At 46.8% G+C, this 18,714-nt stretch overlaps 2 protein-coding genes and 1 long non-coding RNA gene across 7 annotated transcripts in view; all 3 read left to right on the top strand.

The window, feature by feature from the left end:
* Positions 1-8,338, top strand: part of KMT2A (lysine methyltransferase 2A) — a 124,553-nt gene extending 116,215 nt beyond the window's left edge. For 3 of the 4 annotated variants that reach the window (XM_074977131.1, XM_074977130.1, XM_074977132.1), the window contains exons 32-36: positions 153-327; positions 789-896; positions 1,415-1,498; positions 1,849-1,978; positions 3,160-8,338. In XM_074977131.1, the coding sequence (XP_074833232.1) occupies positions 153-327; positions 789-896; positions 1,415-1,498; positions 1,849-1,978; positions 3,160-3,435 (773 nt within the window). In that variant the 3' untranslated portion in view covers positions 3,436-8,338. The remainder of the gene's footprint in view (positions 1-152; positions 328-788; positions 897-1,414; positions 1,499-1,848; positions 1,979-3,159) is intronic. The other variant, XR_012642552.1, reaches the window with a different exon arrangement.
* Positions 8,339-9,462: 1,124 nt separating this feature from the next.
* Positions 9,463-13,422, top strand: LOC142001560 (uncharacterized). Of its 2 annotated transcripts, XR_012642522.1 has the most exons (3): positions 9,463-9,482; positions 11,919-12,131; positions 12,396-13,422. It is a non-coding gene; the product is annotated as an uncharacterized LOC142001560 (long non-coding RNA). The 2 variants fall into 2 exon arrangements; XR_012642521.1 differs by lacking the exon at positions 9,463-9,482 and having other exon boundaries at positions 11,477-12,131.
* Positions 13,423-15,473: 2,051 nt separating this feature from the next.
* Positions 15,474-18,543, top strand: TTC36 (tetratricopeptide repeat domain 36). The gene is made up of 3 exons (XM_074977084.1): positions 15,474-15,588; positions 16,773-16,961; positions 17,861-18,543. Exons 1-3 carry the CDS (start codon positions 15,474-15,476, stop codon positions 18,127-18,129), a joined length of 573 nt encoding a protein of 190 aa, XP_074833185.1. The 3' UTR covers positions 18,130-18,543.
* Positions 18,544-18,714: the final 171 nt, after the last annotated feature.

Below are 18,714 nucleotides of genomic sequence, written 5' to 3'. Positions count from 1 at the left end.
GATGCGGAGACTAAAACAAAAGAATTTTTATTTTAGGTTCTCATTAGAAAGCAGAGGTCTGGTAGGAGCTTCTAATAGGCTGTTTTTTTCCCCCAGGATGCCGTCTTCATTGAGGCCTGGTTTCCTACCCTTTTCTCTTGTTCTCGTTCTAGGTGTGAATGGTTTGAGGATGCTGGGGATTATCCATGACGCTGTTGTATTTCTGATTGAGCAGCTTTATGGTGCAAAGCATTGCCATAATTACAAATTTAGGTTCCACAAACCAGAGGAGACCAATGAGCCCCCACTGAACCCACATGGCTCTGCTAGGGCTGAAGTACACCTCAGGTAAGTGTGAGCTTTCTGATGGGTGGGATTGACAAATCCACTAGTGTCAGAGTAAGAGACTTTCCCGAGCAAGTGAGGGGGCGTAAACTGTAAACTGCTACAAAATGTAAGATTATAACAAGATTTTAGCTTTGATGGTATTTTCCAAATGTAAACCGATGGCCTGTATGTTCCTGAGTCTGCAGGCAGCTCTAATGTGTCTTCTGCTGCTCTTAGCTTTGCCAAGCAGTAGGAAATTGGAATTAATAAGATCGCCCACTTTACCACTTACATTCACAACCCTAAAGATTGTTTATTGGATGTGACTGCTTTACAGACCTTTGATCAGCGCCTGAGGCGAGCATGAATTACTGAGAAAGGCAGTGGAAGTGATGGAGTGGCAGACACGCATAGCCCTGGCAGCGGCCAAGGTGCTGCTGAAAACTAACTTAGCCAGTAATGCACATGTTCTTTGCTTCCAGGAAGTCAGCATTTGATATGTTCAATTTCCTGGCTTCTAAACACCGGCAGCCACCAGAATACAACCCCAATGATGAGGAAGAGGAGGAAGTGCAGCTCAAGTCTGCTCGGTACGCAGCTGGATTTCTGTCTCTAAAAGGGAAAGAGGAGGTTGTTAAGAAGAAAAGGCAAATGTTTTGGTCTTTTTTGTTACATCTGGAGATGTTGTATTACAATTTTAAATACACAAACACTGAAAAACAGACTGTAGAGGACAATCCTGAATTAGCATGGGACCTGGCTACTGAAGGTGCCCAGCTCCTTTCTAATCTGTGCCCATGCTACTGCAGGATGTTTTTATGAGAATTCTGGAAGAATAAGGATACATTATTGCTTATACTAAATTTGTAGGAGAGGAGAGCTGGTTAGCAGTAAGGAGTTTGTCTGAGATCTGAGGTTGAATTAAGACCAGCTTTATAATATCTATATAAAAATACAGTGTATGTAATCTTGGTTGTTTTCTTGGTGGGCATTGGGCTTCAGTGTCACAGTGGCTACAGGTTAACAGTATCTTTGAAACTATGCCAACTAATGTTTGGCATGGGCTCTCGAATAAAGGTGATCACGTAGCAGTGTCTCTTTGTTCTAGGAGGGCAACTAGTATGGATCTGCCAATGCCCATGCGATTCCGACACTTGAAGAAGACCTCCAAGGAGGCAGTTGGTGTCTACAGGTATGGTTTTACTCTGGTGCTTAACTCTGTCTCAGGGCAGAGGGAGATTAAAAATTGAAAACCTGTTCTAAGGTTCGACTGAAATGTTGAAGGGAAGGTCTCTTTCCCCTCTTTGTATTCAGGTCAAATCTTTAAAAAGCTGATCCTCAGTACAAACCACTTATTCCTGCCAGCTCACCTTGGTGATAGCTCAGGCATTTATTTTTGGGGTGGGAAGGGAAGCTAGAAATGGTTTGCTTACATGCGTAGGGTAGAAACACACTGATGCCCTTTTGAAGAGTTATCTTGAAGTTTTCTGATCTTCAGTTGCATTGTTTGATCTAGTCACTTACCTTGTTTCTTTTTCCTAGGTCTCCCATCCACGGCCGAGGCCTGTTCTGCAAAAGGAACATTGATGCAGGTGAGATGGTAATTGAATATTCAGGCAACGTCATTCGCTCCATCCTCACTGACAAACGAGAGAAATATTATGACAGCAAGGTGAGTTCTGTAACTTTCATCTACATTTGTAACAGGTGCAACAGTTAAACCCCTTCACGTCACTTTGCTCTGGCCAGTGACCTGAAGGGAGTATTCACAGCAGTAAACTGATGGTGTCTTTCACAAGGGTTATGGAGCCAAAACCCTGTGTAACTGTACATGTTTGGAGTCCTGTAAGATATTAGCACTTATATAGAACTCCTAATCTTCAGTGTACTGTACAAGCCGGTGATCCACATGACCTTCTGTGGGGTAAGAGATATATAAATAGGGAAACGAAAGCAGGTTGAGGTATTTGCCCCAGGCCGGGGAGGGGATTAATGTCAGAGCCAAGACTAGATCTGAAGGGTTTGTGGCTGCCATTCCTGTTCTCAACCACCAAATAATGTTTCTTACCACTAAAAATGTAGACACCACATGAATGTTATGTTCTGATATGTGTTTGCTTTGGCCAGGGTCTGAATTAATGCCCATTTAGCAACTTCCCTCGTGCATCTCAACAATTTCTTCTTGACGACTTTCCTGTCTGGGTTGACATAGATGTTTACAAGATAATGTTGAACTGGAAGTAATTACAGAAAGAGGAGAAATGTCACATTTGTGACCTCCCACATGCTTTCTGACTGGGCCAAGACATTATTTGCCCTGATTTTGCAACTGGAAGTTGCTAGTTTTAAAGCAGTGTTTGAGCTCTGGCAGCAGGTGGTAGAGAAATGGCCAAGTTCCTGGACAGATTTGGTGTGTGGGGATTGCATGGGGCATAAATAATGCCTGGGTGGTACAAGGGTGAGTTAAAGAGAGTCAAGTAAATGTATAGTGCAATCTTCAGTAGGTGTGAAAACTGCACTTGAGCTCTGGTTTGGGGTTCTAGACTTCCCAGTTCTTCCAGCACTGGCTGGAGCTCTAGCAGCACTGCCTTTGCTTCCTTCAAGGCCTTAGGAAATATTTGAGCCATGCATCAGCACTGTGGATTCAAGGGGCTGAGGATAAAATGGCTTAAGGAAGTACTTTACAACTGAAGAATGGCTGCAGGTTTCTAAGGAGATCAGGGTTCCACACAGACTAAATTTTGATTTCTCTTGTTTAGTTAGGGTGACAGATCGTCTCCTGAAATGCCAGGCAGGAGAGGAGGACTCTTGGCTTTCTTGAACTCTAAATGCCTCTCTTTCCTCCGTGCCCAGGGGATTGGCTGCTACATGTTCCGCATTGATGACTCCGAAGTGGTAGATGCCACTATGCATGGGAATGCAGCCCGCTTCATCAACCACTCATGTGAGCCAAACTGTTACTCCCGTGTCATCAACATTGATGGCCAGAAACACATTGTCATCTTCGCCATGCGCAAAATCTACCGCGGGGAGGAACTCACTTATGACTACAAATTCCCCATTGAAGACGCCAGCAACAAACTGCCTTGTAACTGTGGCGCCAAGAAGTGCAGGAAATTCTTAAACTGAAACTTTCATGAGCTGTGAGTGAGCCCTGAAGGGCCTGGGGCGAACCAAAGTTACAATGTATCTCTTTCCTACCCTTTGTGAGGGAGTGGAGAGGACACAGACAGAAATGAAGATTAATTGGGGCTCAGAGACGTAAGTGATGGCTGCGCTTCTCCGTCAGAGTCCATATCTTCATGTCTCACATGCGCACACTTGTCTTTGGGAAAGAGACGACTATCAGAGAAGACGACCCTCAATATGATTGTTATGCTTTTTTCACTGCCCTTTTTTTGCCCTCCTGTGTTTGTCTGTCACTGTGGGACAGTGAGTGGGAGGTGGGGAGGGTAATGGATGGAGCAAAACAGACCAAAACCCATATACGGGTAAGGGCCTCAGATTTTGTCTTTCTTTTTTGTCTCTGGTTTGTCAGGACTCGGTGACCAGCTTTGCCCAGAACGGCACTGGAGGTTTTCAGTTTTCGTTGCTTGCTGTGTCATATATGTAAAAAAGCACAGTATTTGACTGAGCTTTTCCTCGGAAGAGAGATTGTATCCCACCAACCAGCTCTGCGAAGGACGTTCTGAGTGTCTGTGGTTCCTTCCACCGTGCATTTCCAAAACACTATTTGTAAGCAGGCAGGGTCTTATCAGACATCTTACAGCAGCTGTATGTGGCCCAGTTCATTTCTCTTGGTTGGTCTGTCCTTTGTGGGAGCCTAGGAAAAGTAAATAAGGCTAGGTAAGCTACAGCAGCCTGTTAAGGAACTGAAATGGGTTTCAGTAGCATTTTTCTCTGAAACTCCTGTTTTTGTGTAGAGAATTCCTAGTTTTCTGTAGTAAAGGAAAGAGCTGTGTTGGGCTTTCGCCAGCTGATTACAGAGTGAGTTGTACATTAGGATTAGCAGCCCAAAGTGGAAATCTTCGTCAGCAAAGACCTTGCATCAGCAATGAAGTCCTTTGTAGAGTAGGAATAACGCTTGTCCCACCAGAAATGGGCATTCTTCTTTCGTCAAGGGAGCTGCAGGGTTTCCCAGTCACACAGACATTGCAGAAATCTACCCCTGAGCCTGTTGAAGCAATGGAAATCCATGACCAGAGTAGCAGGACTCACACCTGTCAGCAAAGGAAAACAGTTCTGTTAGTGAGTCAGTACTATGAAACAAAAACTAGCAAGGGCGATTTGCAGAGGTGTCAGCAGGGGAAGCTCTGCTCAGATTATTTCAATACTGTAATGGAGTAAATGAATCAGGCAAACAAGTAATTCCTCTAAGCACATCCCTCTCTCTAGATCCATTTCTAGGGTATGGTTTCTTCAATCATCTTTGTAAAACATAGGAGTAGGCATCAAGAGAAGATTTAAAAGCTCGGTGGAAACGCAAGGCCAAACACTAACAGTCTGAGCCTACTCCTAGCAGCATTTACGTATATGTTTAGGAAACCAGTTTGCAACTGCCACAATTAGACCCATCCGAGTGAAATAGTACAAACATTTCAAAAGCAAGACAGAATGACACTAGTCCAGGTTCCCCTTTGGGGTCCACCCCATGCTTCCAAAAGAAGAAAACAGATGCCCCGAGCCTATTAAATTAAGTGATTGGATTTTACTCTGTTCTGTTTACAGTTTAGTATTGTAAGGTTTTATAAATGTAAATATATTTTGTATATTTTTCTATGAGAAGCACTTCATAGGGAAAAGCACTTATGACAAGGCTATTTTTAAACAGTGGTATTATCCTAATTTAAGATAATGTTTTTAATATTTTTTTTTATTTTCATAGGACGGTTATAGGAAATATCTGGCTGGACATAATCTGATCCTTTCTCCAGTGAGCGGGAAACTTATTTTTATTTTATTTTTAATCTTGTTCTGCCTTGTTGACTTGAGTAACTGTTTCCTGGAAGCTTTTGCTGGACCTTAATTACATTGATTAGTCAAGGGGGGAGGGCCTGGGGAACAATCGCCCAACTCAGGAGGCATTTGACTTAGTGGAACTTTACTTAAACTTCTCTGTTAGCTCTTTTGGCACAGTGTTCCCACCGTGGGGCAGAGAGAGGGGTAATTTTGCCTTGACAAATGCCACTGTTCTGTTTATAGAAATGTGAAGGAGGGGAGGTAATAACTGCTATTTTCACTGTTTGTTCAGGGCTCATAAATAGGAATTTGGCAGGAAATAAGATTTTCCCAGCTTGCTCTCTTTCCGCTTAACTCCTGTAGAGGGGATGTGTCCTCCTCTGTAACTCACTGATTCTGCCAGGGTACCTACTGAAAATCAGTGATCCCTGCATCAGTACTGTGTATCAGTACACAGTCCAGGACTGTGGTTGATAGCAGGGAAAACCAACTTTCCATCGCTCCCCACTGTTTCCAAAGCAGCTTCACTGGATAAAGAGGCAGAGTGGATTTTCATGCTGGGAACATTCCCAGCTCTCCAAGCAGAGAAATGTGGTCCTGTGGAAACCAAGCAAAGCAGTAGAGCCCCAGCTCTGCCTTTGTTCTCAATCATTTTAGGAAAAGGTGTGGGATTTGTGCCTCTCACTTGGCAACATAGGAATTTTTCCTTTTGATCAGTAAAATCTTAATTCACCCTCCTCCTCCCTCTGTCCTTGTGGACAGGTCATCTACCATTAGCTGCATTAGCAAACAGCAGCATTCACCTATGGAAATTGGACAGCATTGACTCCTTAGCGCACACAGCCTAGTGCTGTGTATCTGTGCCATTCAGCCCCAGAGTTTGCTTCCTCTGACCTGAGAATGAAATGCAGCACTCAGAAGGGTCAGGAATTGCTGTTTCTTTCTTTTTTTTTTTTTTTTATTGCACTGTGAGATGATAATTTTGTAAAACTTTTTTTAAAGAAAAATCCAAGTCTCAGCTGCACGTGTGACTGAAATGATTTGATGCACTGACAGTTTGGGAAGGCGTGCACACTGAGCGGCCAGAAAGCATGTCTGGGGGAATCTCAGCTCAGCATTCCTAGACGCTGCCCTTCACGGCAGTCCTGGGGGACAGTTCCAGTGTTGGATAGATGGGGGAATTTTAACTCGAGGAGATCTAATTCAGTCCTTTTCCCCTTCTCCCTCCCACTCTGATCCTTTAATCTGACAGAATCAGCCTCTGCAGCTGACAACAATTCCATTCTGGTGTCTAGTAAAAAACCTGCGTGGCTTTTGGCTCACCCTAAGCAAAATTGAGTCCTCACCAGAAATCCGCACTAAGATGAGGAAACGCTGCTCCCACAAACCCTGTCGGCTAGGAAGAAACACAAGAGGAGGGGGAAGAATAGGTGAAGGAGAAAAGAGAAGAGAGAGACACCCGAGTCCCTCTGAGAACCAGGCACTAGACATTTCCTCTATTGTGAGGACTGAGAGCGCAAATGGATCAGGCTAGAATTTGGTGGATGATCCAGCTCACTGAATGCTTTGCTGCTATACCTGAGGTGGCTGCCTTAACAAGCAGCCACTGTGGCCAGTGAAACTGTCTGTAAACCAGAGAAGCTGAATTGTGCTGACATGCAGTCTGGGCCAGGAGTCCCCTTGGCTCCCCACTTCCATTGTTCTCACCAGTCTATCTCCAAAACAGAAGTTTCCAGTCGCTTACAGTTTTAAACAAATAAAAGGAAAGTGGGGAGAAGCCTTGGCAGCTAGTATTTAAGTTTTCAATGATTCATCTGTAGGACACAGTCCTCCTATGTGCCCTTTAACCCTGTCCTGCCCAGGCTAATTGTGAGCACAATGCAGCTTCCTCATATATGAATGTATATTTTATAAGGACTGACATAGATCATGCTATCTGAAAATACTAAAAGTCAAACTTTAAGGCATTTATTTTTATTTGTACAAATCATTTTTTAAAGGAAAAGCGGGTCATTGCAAAGGGCTGGGTATAATCTCTTTATTTCATTTTCTTTCATTTCCAAGCAATACCAGGTTTTTCAGCAAGACGGATTTTGTGCAGAATCATGCCATTCAAGCCCATACTACTGGTCCATATTCAACACACCTGCGAGTTTTTTTTTAACAACTATAAATATGATATATATAGGAACTAATATAGTAATGCACCGTGTAATGAAGCCTAGTTCAGTATCGGTCCATGGCTTTTAATTCTCTTAACACTATAGATAAGGATTGTGTTACAGTTGCTAACAAAGGCAGGAAAAATAATCAAGCTGTGTACTTCTGGGTTAACACATGTAAAGTGAAGGGGGTTGCTTGGCCTGCAGAACGATAGCCTTCACGTCCAGAAACTTGCTGCAGAAATGAAATCTTTAGCCCACAGTTTCCCTGCTTGAGGATTTTTCTGACCTTTTAATGTTACCAGTCAGTACTTGTACAACTTGTTTTTTTTTTCGTTTTGTTTTTTGTTTTGTTTTGTTTTGTTTGGTTATGAGTGTTTGGGGTACCACCTGCATATAGGGAAAAATGTGTTCTGTGCTTTCGAGTATCTTTTTAACAAGGTACTGTAGCTTTGTCTATCAACCAAGAACTATACTTGTGGTGTTTCTTTTATTAAACTTAACAGTCTCTTTAGTAAATACTGGTAGGTGAATAATTGTTCAAAAAAAAAAAAAAAAAGCTCTACAATGGCAAGGTTATGTTCTAGAAATAATACATTTCTTGACAACTTATCATGTATAACAGATCTTTTTATTTCTTTTTTTTTTTCTTGTGTTCTTCCAAGCTTCTGGTTTAAAGAAAAAAAAAAGGAAGTGTCTAAAGTACATCAGTGTTAACTCCCTGCCACAGGGATGAAGGAAATACTTTAATAGTTTAAAAAAAAATGCTGAAAGCTCTGCGAAAGACTGAATGTAAAAATAAAAAAGTGTATATAGTTGTACAAAACAAAAAGGAGTTTTTAAACATGTTTATTTTCTATGCACTTTTTTTTATTTAAGTGATAGTTTAATTAATAAACATGTCAAGTTTATTGCTGCAGAGGGTGGCTCTTGATTTACTTCATTTTTAAAAAGCCGGAGAGGAGGAGTTCCGGCACCAGCATCACTGAATCACTTTTTCTTCAGATAAGGCAATAGATTTCACATGGCTTCATTGTTACAACTTGTGTTGTAGCTCCTTAAATGTGACCAGTGGCTGCAAAAGAAATCTCTCTCTCTCCAGTGGGGATGGTTCTTCACAGGAGCCTTGAAACATAAAGCTCTGGGGCCACTCAGCAAGGGTGCTTACAGAGATGATTGTGCAGACAGCAGTACCAATGGAGAGTGGCCTATTAAAGGTAAGAAAGGAGGCCTTGTCCCTCCCAAGTCCATGATCCTTAATGGTCACCAAATAAGTGGTGCACCATTTGTAAAAGTCACCCAGATGTTAAGCAAACCTTGTGCCGAGAGTGCGTGTACACTTTGTGACTGGTGTGCATTGTGACTTTGTGGTGGAACTGTGCCATGACATTGGGCATCTGTGTTCTAAGGGCATGTCTACGCTTGGGAATAAAGTCGAATTTTTGTCACTAGATTTTATAAAGTTGAGGGTGAGTGTCCTGACCAGCTCAGACATTCAATTTAATGTGGCCCTACATGGTCGCCTGAATTCGACAGTGGTAGTGGTGCGTTGTAGGCACCTATCCAACTGTTCCTGCAGCCCTGTTGCATTTTGGGATTTTGTGCCAATGTCTTCTGGGGAAAGAAAAAGTCACTGCAAGAGGTTCTGGGTGTCTGATGTCATCATCCCAGAATGCATTTTCTTCACTACCTCTTTCTGGCCGGAAGAAAATGGCATTTTCACACAGTTATCATCCAGCCTGCCAGGCACCTTTACACACACTAACTTGGATCTTGGTATGCTTCAAAGTTTCATGCAGTGTTTTGTGCTCAGTTGCCACGTTGTGATGCAGTATCTTTGGAATATAATGCTCATGCAGAATGAACTTATTGTTTCTACGGGCATTGACAGACGTGAATCTCTGGAGAGAAGCACCATGGAGTGTCTGGCAGCACTGGAGTCACTGTACAGCAGAGAGCAGAGATTCTGGAGCCGCAAAACCAGCACAGACTGCTGGGATCACATCATTTTGCAGTCATGGGGCAACCAGCAGTGGCTGTGAAACTTTTGCAAGTGTAAGACTACTTTCAGGGAACTTTGTGAACTGCAATCTTCTGCCCTGAAGTGCAGCGATACCAGAATGAGTCCTGCTTTGAACTGGAAGGGACCTCAAGAGGTCATCAAGTCCAGTCCCCTGCCCTCTTGGCAGGACGAGAAGTGTGTGGCAATTCCTTTTTGGAAGTATGCAACACCGGACAGCTACCTGTCAGTGGTCAATCAGTTTGGAGTGGACAAATCTACGATGGGGCTGTTGTCATACATCTAGCTAAGGTGGTCAACATACTTCTGCAGAAGACAGTGACTCAGGAGTGTACAGGAGATAGTGGACAGATTTGCTGCCATAGGGTTCCTTAACTGCAGTGGGGCCACAGGTAGAATGCACATCCCCATCCTGCACCGAATCACCAGGCCTCAGAGTACATTAAGTGCAAGGTGTACTTTTCTATGGTGTTGTAGGCATTGGTGGATTACAAAGGTAGTGTCACCAACATCAGGGTGGGGTGGTCAGGAAGGGTGCATGATGTGCAAATGTTTAAGAATTCTGGTCTGTTTAGAAGGCTTCAGAGTGGAACTTTCTTCCCAGGCCAGAAAATTAACTTTGAGACCATGGAAATGCTTCAATGCCGTAGTGATTTTGGGTGACCCTGCTTATTCCTTTGTTCACTTGGCTCATGAAGCACTACACAGGTAGTAGTACACATGGGTAAGGAGTTTTTTAACTGCAAGCTGAGCAGGTATAGAATGGTGGTAGACTGTGCCTTCAGCCATTTGAAAGCCAGGTTTAGGTGCCTTCTGACCCACTTAGACTTCAGTGAAGAAAAACAACCCTTGTCATTGGGGCTTGCTGTATTTGTCATAACATTTGCAAGGCGAGGGGGTGAAGTTTCATGCCTACGTGGGGGGCTGAGGCAGAGGTCCTGACATGAAATTATCAGTCACCAACCCAAAGGGAAAACAGGAAAGCCTAGAAAGAGGCACTGAAAATCAGGGATGCCTTGAAAACCATGTTTGTGAATGAGCATGAAGGGCTGGTTTAACTGGTTTAAACCCCCACCCACCAACCATGCTGTTTTCTTGCCCTTGATGAAACCCCCATTAACTGTGAGACAACCATCACCGCCTGCCCACCCAAGTCCAAACCATGTTAACCAATAAATGAAACTCTTTTCACAATAATGAATGTTTTATCTAGGGGGTAGTAAAAGAAGAGTGGGGTGTATAGTAGATCCCTGACTCACACAGGACTTGAGTTCCTGCATAAGTCAAATTTCCCAGGTAATGTGGGGAACCCAGAAAACTGATGAGGTCACCTGCCCTGGTCAGTTTCCTGGCTCCAGCGAGTGGACAGGAGCCCTGGACCTGGTAGCCTGGCTCCCGGATCCCCTCCGCTGGCGGGAGCCAGGTGCAGCTGTCTACCTGCCGGGCTTCCCCCAGGTTGGGCAAGCCAGGGATAGACGTCTGCAGCAGCACGGTGGTGTGGCTATCTGCCCTCCAGCTGGGAGAAGCCAGGGGACATACAGATGTAGTGATGTGACTCTCTGCCCACCTAGCTACCCCAGCTGGGTGAGGCTGGCGGGCAGGGAGCTGCTGCGGTGCAGCTTCTCCCCAGCTGTGGGAAGAAGGGGAGAAGCTCCGCAGCAGCAGCTGTCTGCCCCCTGGGCTCCCCCAGCTGGGGGCTGGAGCACTTTTGATTTGCTCTTAACTCGCATCAATGTGAGTTAAGTGCAAATTGAAATTATGCATACAGGGGGGATTATTGTATAGGGGAGAAATGGTAATAGTCAAATCTTAGCCTTCCGGTGGGTATTAATTTTTTGGGCTATGAAGAGAGGGTCTCCGTGGCCTTCCCGCCCCTCATTCTGGGTTCCTGACAAGAGGAAGGTGCCAAGTGTGTGGAGGGATGAGGTATGGGTGGGTGGCGTTAGTTGGACAGGGGGTGCAGGGTCAGGAGCAGGAGAGTGGACTGACTGGGTTGAGGGAGGTCTAAAATGATGGTGGCTGGGGGTGCAGTGCCTGGTCAAGGGGAGGAGAATGAATGGTGTAAGGGTGCCATTTATCAGCAGTGCCTGGAGTGGCCTGGGGATGCTGTTCCTCTAAAAGGGAAAGGTAATGTGTACGGATAGCGGTGCATGTCATGGGGCATTGGAGGGGATGGTGCATGGAAGGCTGACTCTTTATTAAGCACAGCCTCATGTATTTCAGAGTTCACTGATTGTGATTTCTCTGTCACTGAATTAATTACTTCTGTCTGCTTGCCCATAAAGTACGTGATTGGCTCACGCATTCATTCTTGAGAGCCCATCATTTTCTTTCTCCAGTCGCAAAGTTCACTTTCCTCCTTTGTAACTACTTGTATATAGTTCTCCAACAATTCATTCCGGCTCTTCTTCCTCCACATGGTAGGCAGCCTCTTATCCGCTGAACTGTGTGGCCTTTGTCTTTTTTTCCAGAGTCATTTGCTGATGATACAAATTTAGAAATACTCATGTCATTAGCAATAGCAACATTCGTCTTTACTTGGAACAATGAGCATAGTGACAGAAATGATGGCTGCCTGTGTCTATGGAAGAACATTGCAACTGCAAGGTCACTCAGGTTACTCTTGAGGCTGAAGAATGCATGATTCCAAGCAGAATGATTTCAGGCTTATGCTCAACACTATGGTGAGTTGTCCTTGGTTCATGGGGAAAAAACGTCCTTAAAGCAATGCTGGGGCAGGTGGGTAGGGGTGGCGCAGCATGTCCCAGGGATGCCAGCCCATGTGGAAGTGGGTGGCTGCATCACTGCATTCTTAAAGCACCCTGTCCCAGGAGCCAAGAGGGGTTCTGCTGAGCCTATGCTGCCAAGCAGTGCCTGGATTTTAAACTCCAAAGTGGCTGCTCCACAAGTTCAAAAATCATTAAAAGTCTCTCTCTCTCTCTCTCCAGCTACCATGTTGGAAAATGTACAGGAGTGCTATGTGGGACCCTGCCTCCAGATCACGTACTGGTGGCTTAGTACAGTAAGGTGCCTTACCGTGGAAGCAGGAATAAGTCAATTCTCCCCAAAAATCTCCTGAGGAGAATCTCCAAGTTCCTGTCTTAAGAACTTCTTTTTGTCCAAAGAGCATCTGCGCTCCATCCCCAGGCATGTTAACAAGCTGTTCTGAGAGAGAGGCACAGACCTTCCACCCCACGACTGCCACATGCTATTACCGGTAGTACAGAAGCCTACTTACCAGAAGTGTAAGCTCCAGGATTCGGGTCGGCCTCTGAGGCTGCCTGCTGAGTTAAGTGGCCAGGATCCACTGGCTCAATAAACAGCTCTTGTCTTTCAGGGTTTAATGCTATGCTGGAAAGGACCTCACTGTCATCCACCTCTTCTTCATCAGGACACACGTCAGCACCCTCCCCACGACCACAGGTGTTGATGCAACCTTTGGGGGAAGAGGTTGCATCTGCCCCAGAACAGCATGAAGTGTATTGAAGTATCCACATTTCTGGGGAGATGCCCCAGACCAACCGTTGTCCATCTCTTGCATTTGCCTCAGCACCTCGATCTCCAGGCAGCCCTCCTGAGTGTCTCTGCTGTACCCTTTCTCCATCGTTCCTTGTGACATTTTTGCATAAATATCAGCATTCCTTTTGCTGGATTGGAGCTGAATTAAAATAGTTTCTTCACCCAACACTGAAAAAAGATCCAAGATCTCCTGATGGCTCCAAGCAGTGGCTCTTTTGTGATCCTGGGAACTCATGGCTACAAGGTGTGCTGCACAGATGTGATCCTCACATCTGCTTGCCACACTAGCCAGAGAGGAAAGGTAATCAGTGAAAATTCCCAGGCTGATGACCACCACTTCCTGTCACCTACTTGGGTCTCGCTGGAGAGCAGGGCGGGCAGAGCAATGACCAAAAAGGACATGTCGTGGGGTATTGTTCGACAGTTTAAAGGCTAATAAAATTGATTTTAATAATGCTGCCATCTCCACTCATATAGTTCAACTTTGCAAATTTGACCTTTCGAGTTACTTTAGCATTACACCTCAGGAATACCAGTCCTGGGATTTTTTCTTGCAACATAGCCCACTGCCAGCTTTGTCCACATATCTAGTCTGGCAATACCAGCACTGGACCTAACCAGGTTATTCACAGAATCACGGGTACATTCTCATGCTCCTCAACTAACATCATATATGCCATCATGTGCCAACAATGCCCAGACGTTTTGTATATTGGACAGACTTCTAACTGTCTCAAAGAGTTAATGGGCACAAAACAGACATCAAAACATTCCTGATCCACAAACCAGTTAGTCTACATTTTAATGGAGTGGGCCATTCTCTTAATGACTTAAGAGTTTGCATCTTACTGAAGAAGAATTTTCAGTCTGCTTTAGAAAGAGAAGCTGCCGAACTCTTTTTCATATTCAGATTAGACACATTAACACGTGGTTTGAACCGGGATGCAAATCTTCTGGGACATTACAGGGGCTCTTTGGCATAGCTGACTTAATCTAATTCTTGACTTCCCCCCACCACCCCTCTGCTCTCTGATTTGCTCACCTTAATTTTTTTCTGATTTGTCAACTTTGATTACTGTTTTTGGTTCTCTGTGCCTTAAATATTGAGTCTGTTCTGTTACAGCTGTGGGCTGAAGAACTGGGTCTGCCCCATGAAAGCTCATCACCTAATAAATTATTTTGTTAGTCTTTAAAGTGCTACTTGCCTGTTTTTTTGTTTTGACAGCATTACAAAGTCAGCCTTAGAGCCACTTAAAATCAACCTGTTGAGCAGTGGGGTGTAGATGCAGAGTTTATAAAAAGGAACATGGATACTTTAATTTGACTTAATCTCCTAGTGTAGACCAGGCCTAAGTTTTTCAGGAAACAAGCATTCAGGCGTGTTCAGCATCTCCCCATCACCTTTGCCTGTGATTCAAGAAAGTTAATGAAATACTTGTAAGTTGGTAGACCTAGGGTGAGGTTGGGGCTGCATGCCAAGGCACTGCACAAACTACAGCTATGCTGAGAGAATGTGGATACAGCTACTAACCCAATGCACCCAGGGAGGAATGGGCTGGGCAGGTTAGTTTCGTGGATGGTGGATTGCTGGTTTCAAATGAGAGTGAGAGGGAAAAGGGAAGAACAACAGGCCCAGTTTGTAACCTGTTCATTGATGCCTTTGGCTGAGGTGCCAGCAGCGCCCTCCTGAGGCGGACAAGGCTGTGGGGATTTTATCAGGGGCTTTTCTTAGGCGGGAGGGCCACATGGAAGTGTCTGAGGAGAAACTGCCCTGTGGGCAGTGAAGACTGGGAATACTGGCAGAGCAAACGTGGGTTGACCTCACCATATATAACCAAGTCACCAAGTGGGGCAAGGGGGCTACGATGGGAATGGCCTCGAAGGTAAAGACAAGTGTCTTTGATTTGATGCACAGACGAAGGAGTTGGCAGAAGATTTGGGGCCTGATGTCACAAGAGGTATAAGATCTCAGCAGAAACGTGGATAGACCCCGGGGTGAAAGGGTGCAGGAGTCTAGGCCAGCCACGATGTTTAGGGACCAGTGCTTGGACAGCGTTTCTGGCTGTGTGCGTGGGGAGAAGGCAGAGCCATGTAAGAAAAATGTCAAGATTTAGCAATGGCCTGAATGTGCATCCAGTGTATTCCACGTCTGTGTAATAAAAGCTGGTAATGTTTTGGTGGAGCTGAATCCCTCTGCCCAGCCTCTTCCACACACATCCTCTTACCGACCCCAACTTCGGCAGCAATTCTGGGGGTTCAGCTCACGTCTGACATTTTGAATGTCTGGACCTGAAATTCTGCTGCAATCCTCGCAGGCCCTCTCTGGGCTTTATCTGCCTCTAGCCTGGGACAGAATGCTAAGGGGCCATGTGAACATTAACTTTCCCTGCCTTGCACACCCCTGCTCCTATTGGCTACCTTTTGGCCAGCCCCCTTGAGCCTCCCCATCTCGTTCCTGGCTCGCTAGAGGTGACATTTCCTGCCTCTGTCACTGCGTGCTGTTAAACATGGCTACAGCCAAGGACAGGGCAGTTCTGCAAACCATCTTTAACCCCAATACTCCATTTGGGAATGTCCTCGAGTTAGCCGAGGAAGAGGCGGTGGCACAAGTCCAAGGAGAAGGTGAGGTTTGATTTAGCAGCAGGTGTATTTCTGGGGCTCAGACTCTTGCTGGTTACTAAAGGTCTGTGCAGTGGCTGTGATTTACCTCGGCCACTGGTACTGGAAAGGAAGGGAAGAACTGTCCTCGCTGTGAACTGTGGCACTGCTGTAAGACGGAGAGTGTCAGTAGAGTTACATGGGCAGAACTAGGGGCATGGCTGTTGTGGAGTGATCCAGGGTTCCCCGGCAGTGACTGGCTGGGGCTCGGTGGCTCGGGCAGAGCTCGCAAAGAGCTGGAAGGAAAACAGGTTGAGCTGTAGAGAGACAGGCCAGTTGGACCGTGCTGAAAACTCTTCTCAGCCCTGGAATCTCTGCAATGCAAAGTGATGCGAGAGAGCTTCGGCTTGTCCCATGCCAGTCCCTGTGCCCGTCACTGTGCTGGGTAATGGTGCAGCTGGGTGTCATGAGAGGGCCCACAGAGTGCGGACACTATTACCGCAGGTGAAGGGTGGTAGCAAATACCTGCCTGGGCAGTTCAGCCTGTTTTCCACAGGCAGGCAGTTACTGAAGCCTCCTTTAGACAGGGCGAGCCTCCTTTTGTAAGCACCAGTGCAGCTGGTTTGAGAGATGCAGGGCAGGTGTCTCCTTCCACAAGTCACAATTGTCACAGATAGCCATGGAGCCTAGCCTGGATCAGGGGGCTGAAAGGACCCACTGGCCCCATCCCTGGGCCAGACAGTCCCATGAGCTGGCAGAGACGAGAGGTTTTTTTTGAATTTGCAGGAGAGCAGCTGGGACATTGCCTGGGGGCTGGGCCATGGACTCTGCAGTGAGGTTCCAGGTCTCTCCATAGGGCAGTGAGTTCAGGTGAATCTGAAGGTGCAGAAATTAAACTGTGTGTTGGATTTAAATAGTCTGCTGCTGCCCAGCCTGCATACTGGCATGAGTAAAGATGCCAGTTGGGAATCTGCTGTCACAGTGACCCAGGACATGGCTGAGCACTGCCCTAGGTGGATCAGAAAAACAGAGGTCAAGACTAACTCAGAGCCCCCATATTAACCCTGGGTCCAGGGGGCATCCCTGCCCTTACACCTGAGGGTAGTGAGACTCTCCCCTCAATGTGCCCTGGTCTTGATGCAGGAAATCACCTGGTCCAGCTGGTTGTCTACCACATAAACAAGGCCTTTCCTTTATGCACGTCACAGATGGAACTTTGACCTCAGAGCTGCTGGAGCAAGTCAAAGACCTGGAGTTGCAGGGTGTTTTGGCAGCTGAATCGGGAGATGTGAATACAGCCCTTGAGAAACTCAGCCAGGCCATTCAGCTCCTTCCAGAGCGAGCCTCTTGCTACAACAATCGTGCCCAGGCTCTTCGCCTCAAAGGGGACGTGGCAGGTAATTGAGGGGATAGTGCACATCACACAAGCGTTGGCAGTTACTGTTGGGGAGGGCTGCAAACAGGTGATCTGACTGGTCCTAGCAGTGTCCGGGCCAGGCCTGGGGTCTGAGGGGCAGCACTGTAGACAAGGGGCCATGTGTGTGAAGTGCACACAATCATGCAGCAAATCTCTCCCTTTGAAGGAGGGAAGCAGATTCTCAGCTCTGGACTGGGAGCCAGGAACTCCGAAGTTCAGCTGGGAGTTGTAACCCTGGTTTTCAGGTCATGTCCTTGATACCCAGGACTTCCTTTAGGGTTTCCTGAAGTGTCCCCATTGAGTTTTGGGTTTTTTGGTCCTATTGTTTGTTCCATTGTAAACCAATACTGGGTAAATTGGCTCTATATTTACCATGAACAAGCTGTCATGGCAACGAACGGGTTGGAGTGGTGTACAATGAGAGGAGACTCTTGAAGATGCTCTGGGGCTCGGTGGGTATTCGTGGGTTAGTGTCCCACGGTTGACAAATTCCAAACAACTCTCCGCTCTGAGAATCAGCCCGTGCTGTGTGGGTGGGCCAGAAGTTGGTGCCCAGAGCAGAAAACAGCACTTTTAGCTACTATGTTAATATTGAATGACCCTAGAACAAGTCTGACAAAGGGACCCTGTTCTCTTACTTTGATACGGTTACAGCTTCTCGGCTCTGGGATGCACTGTGGGTGGGTTTGGTCACTGCCTGGGGCCTTGTCTAAACAAGGGATAATGCTTAGCTCTTCCAACAGAAGGTGAGGGAAAGTACCCACTGCTGTGCATCGTGATTATGGGTCTGATCCTCTAGGAGCCCACAGCCGAGCCAGGCATGTTTCCCTGGCCAAGGCCAGGCAGAGTTCACCTTTCTTCTCTTCTGCCTCCACACAGGTGCCCTGCAGGACCTGGACACAGCCCTGCACCTCAGCAGGGGCACAGGCCCTGTGGCGTGCCAGTGCTTCATGCAGCGAGGCCTTGTCAACCTGCTGCAGGGGCATGAGGAAGAGGCCAGGCACGATTTTGAGCAGGCAGCCAGCCTGGGCAGCACCTTCGCTCGGCGCCAGCTGGTCCTGATGAACCCCTATTCAGCACTCTGCAACCGGATGCTGCTGGAAATGATGAGGAAGCTGCAGAACCCAGACATCCAGGGCAACAGCTAGAGCCCATCTTTCCAGGAAGGGTTGCCAACGAATCGTTCTGCTGGGCAAGGCTCACACGTTGCCCTCCACCCGCCCACACAAAATCCCGACCTCTCCCCTAGGGCAAAGGCAGCTTCGACTGGTGGATCCTGAGCAGCAGCCAAATGTTTACGGGGAAGTTTGTCTCCTGCAGAGCTTTGTGGCATCTAGGTCCTTGCAGCCTCTGCACTGTTTGTCACAGGCTGCTTCCAGGTCACCCCCTCCTCGGGCAGCAGGCGTTGTTTCTAGCAAAGCTTTAGAATCGGAGGAGTGGATCAGAATCGCCCCATGTTCTGGACGGGCCTCCCCCCTGGCTGTTGCTCAGACTCGCTGCTCCGGCGAAGAGCTGACCCGGCTTTGGCTCTGGCTGTTTCCCCCTAGCCAAATAAACTCTTGTTTGACGGGCGTTGGGCTCCAGTGGTCCAGTTACTGAGCTTTCCCCCGGCCTAGGGCAGCGCTCTGAACACCCTCTCCCCTCCGCCTGGCCGAGCCCAGGTAGGCAGCAGGCTCTGCTGCTCGCGGCGCTCCGCTGAGGCCTGGGGCCGGGGCCGGTAGCCGCCAGCCAGC

Source organism: Carettochelys insculpta, chromosome 25 (assembly GCF_033958435.1).
Source record: "Carettochelys insculpta isolate YL-2023 chromosome 25, ASM3395843v1, whole genome shotgun sequence".
NCBI classification, from domain to species: domain Eukaryota; kingdom Metazoa; phylum Chordata; order Testudines; family Carettochelyidae; genus Carettochelys; species Carettochelys insculpta.
The sequence above is the reverse complement of the archived record's forward strand: the minus strand, read 5'-3'. Positions and strand labels throughout refer to the sequence as shown.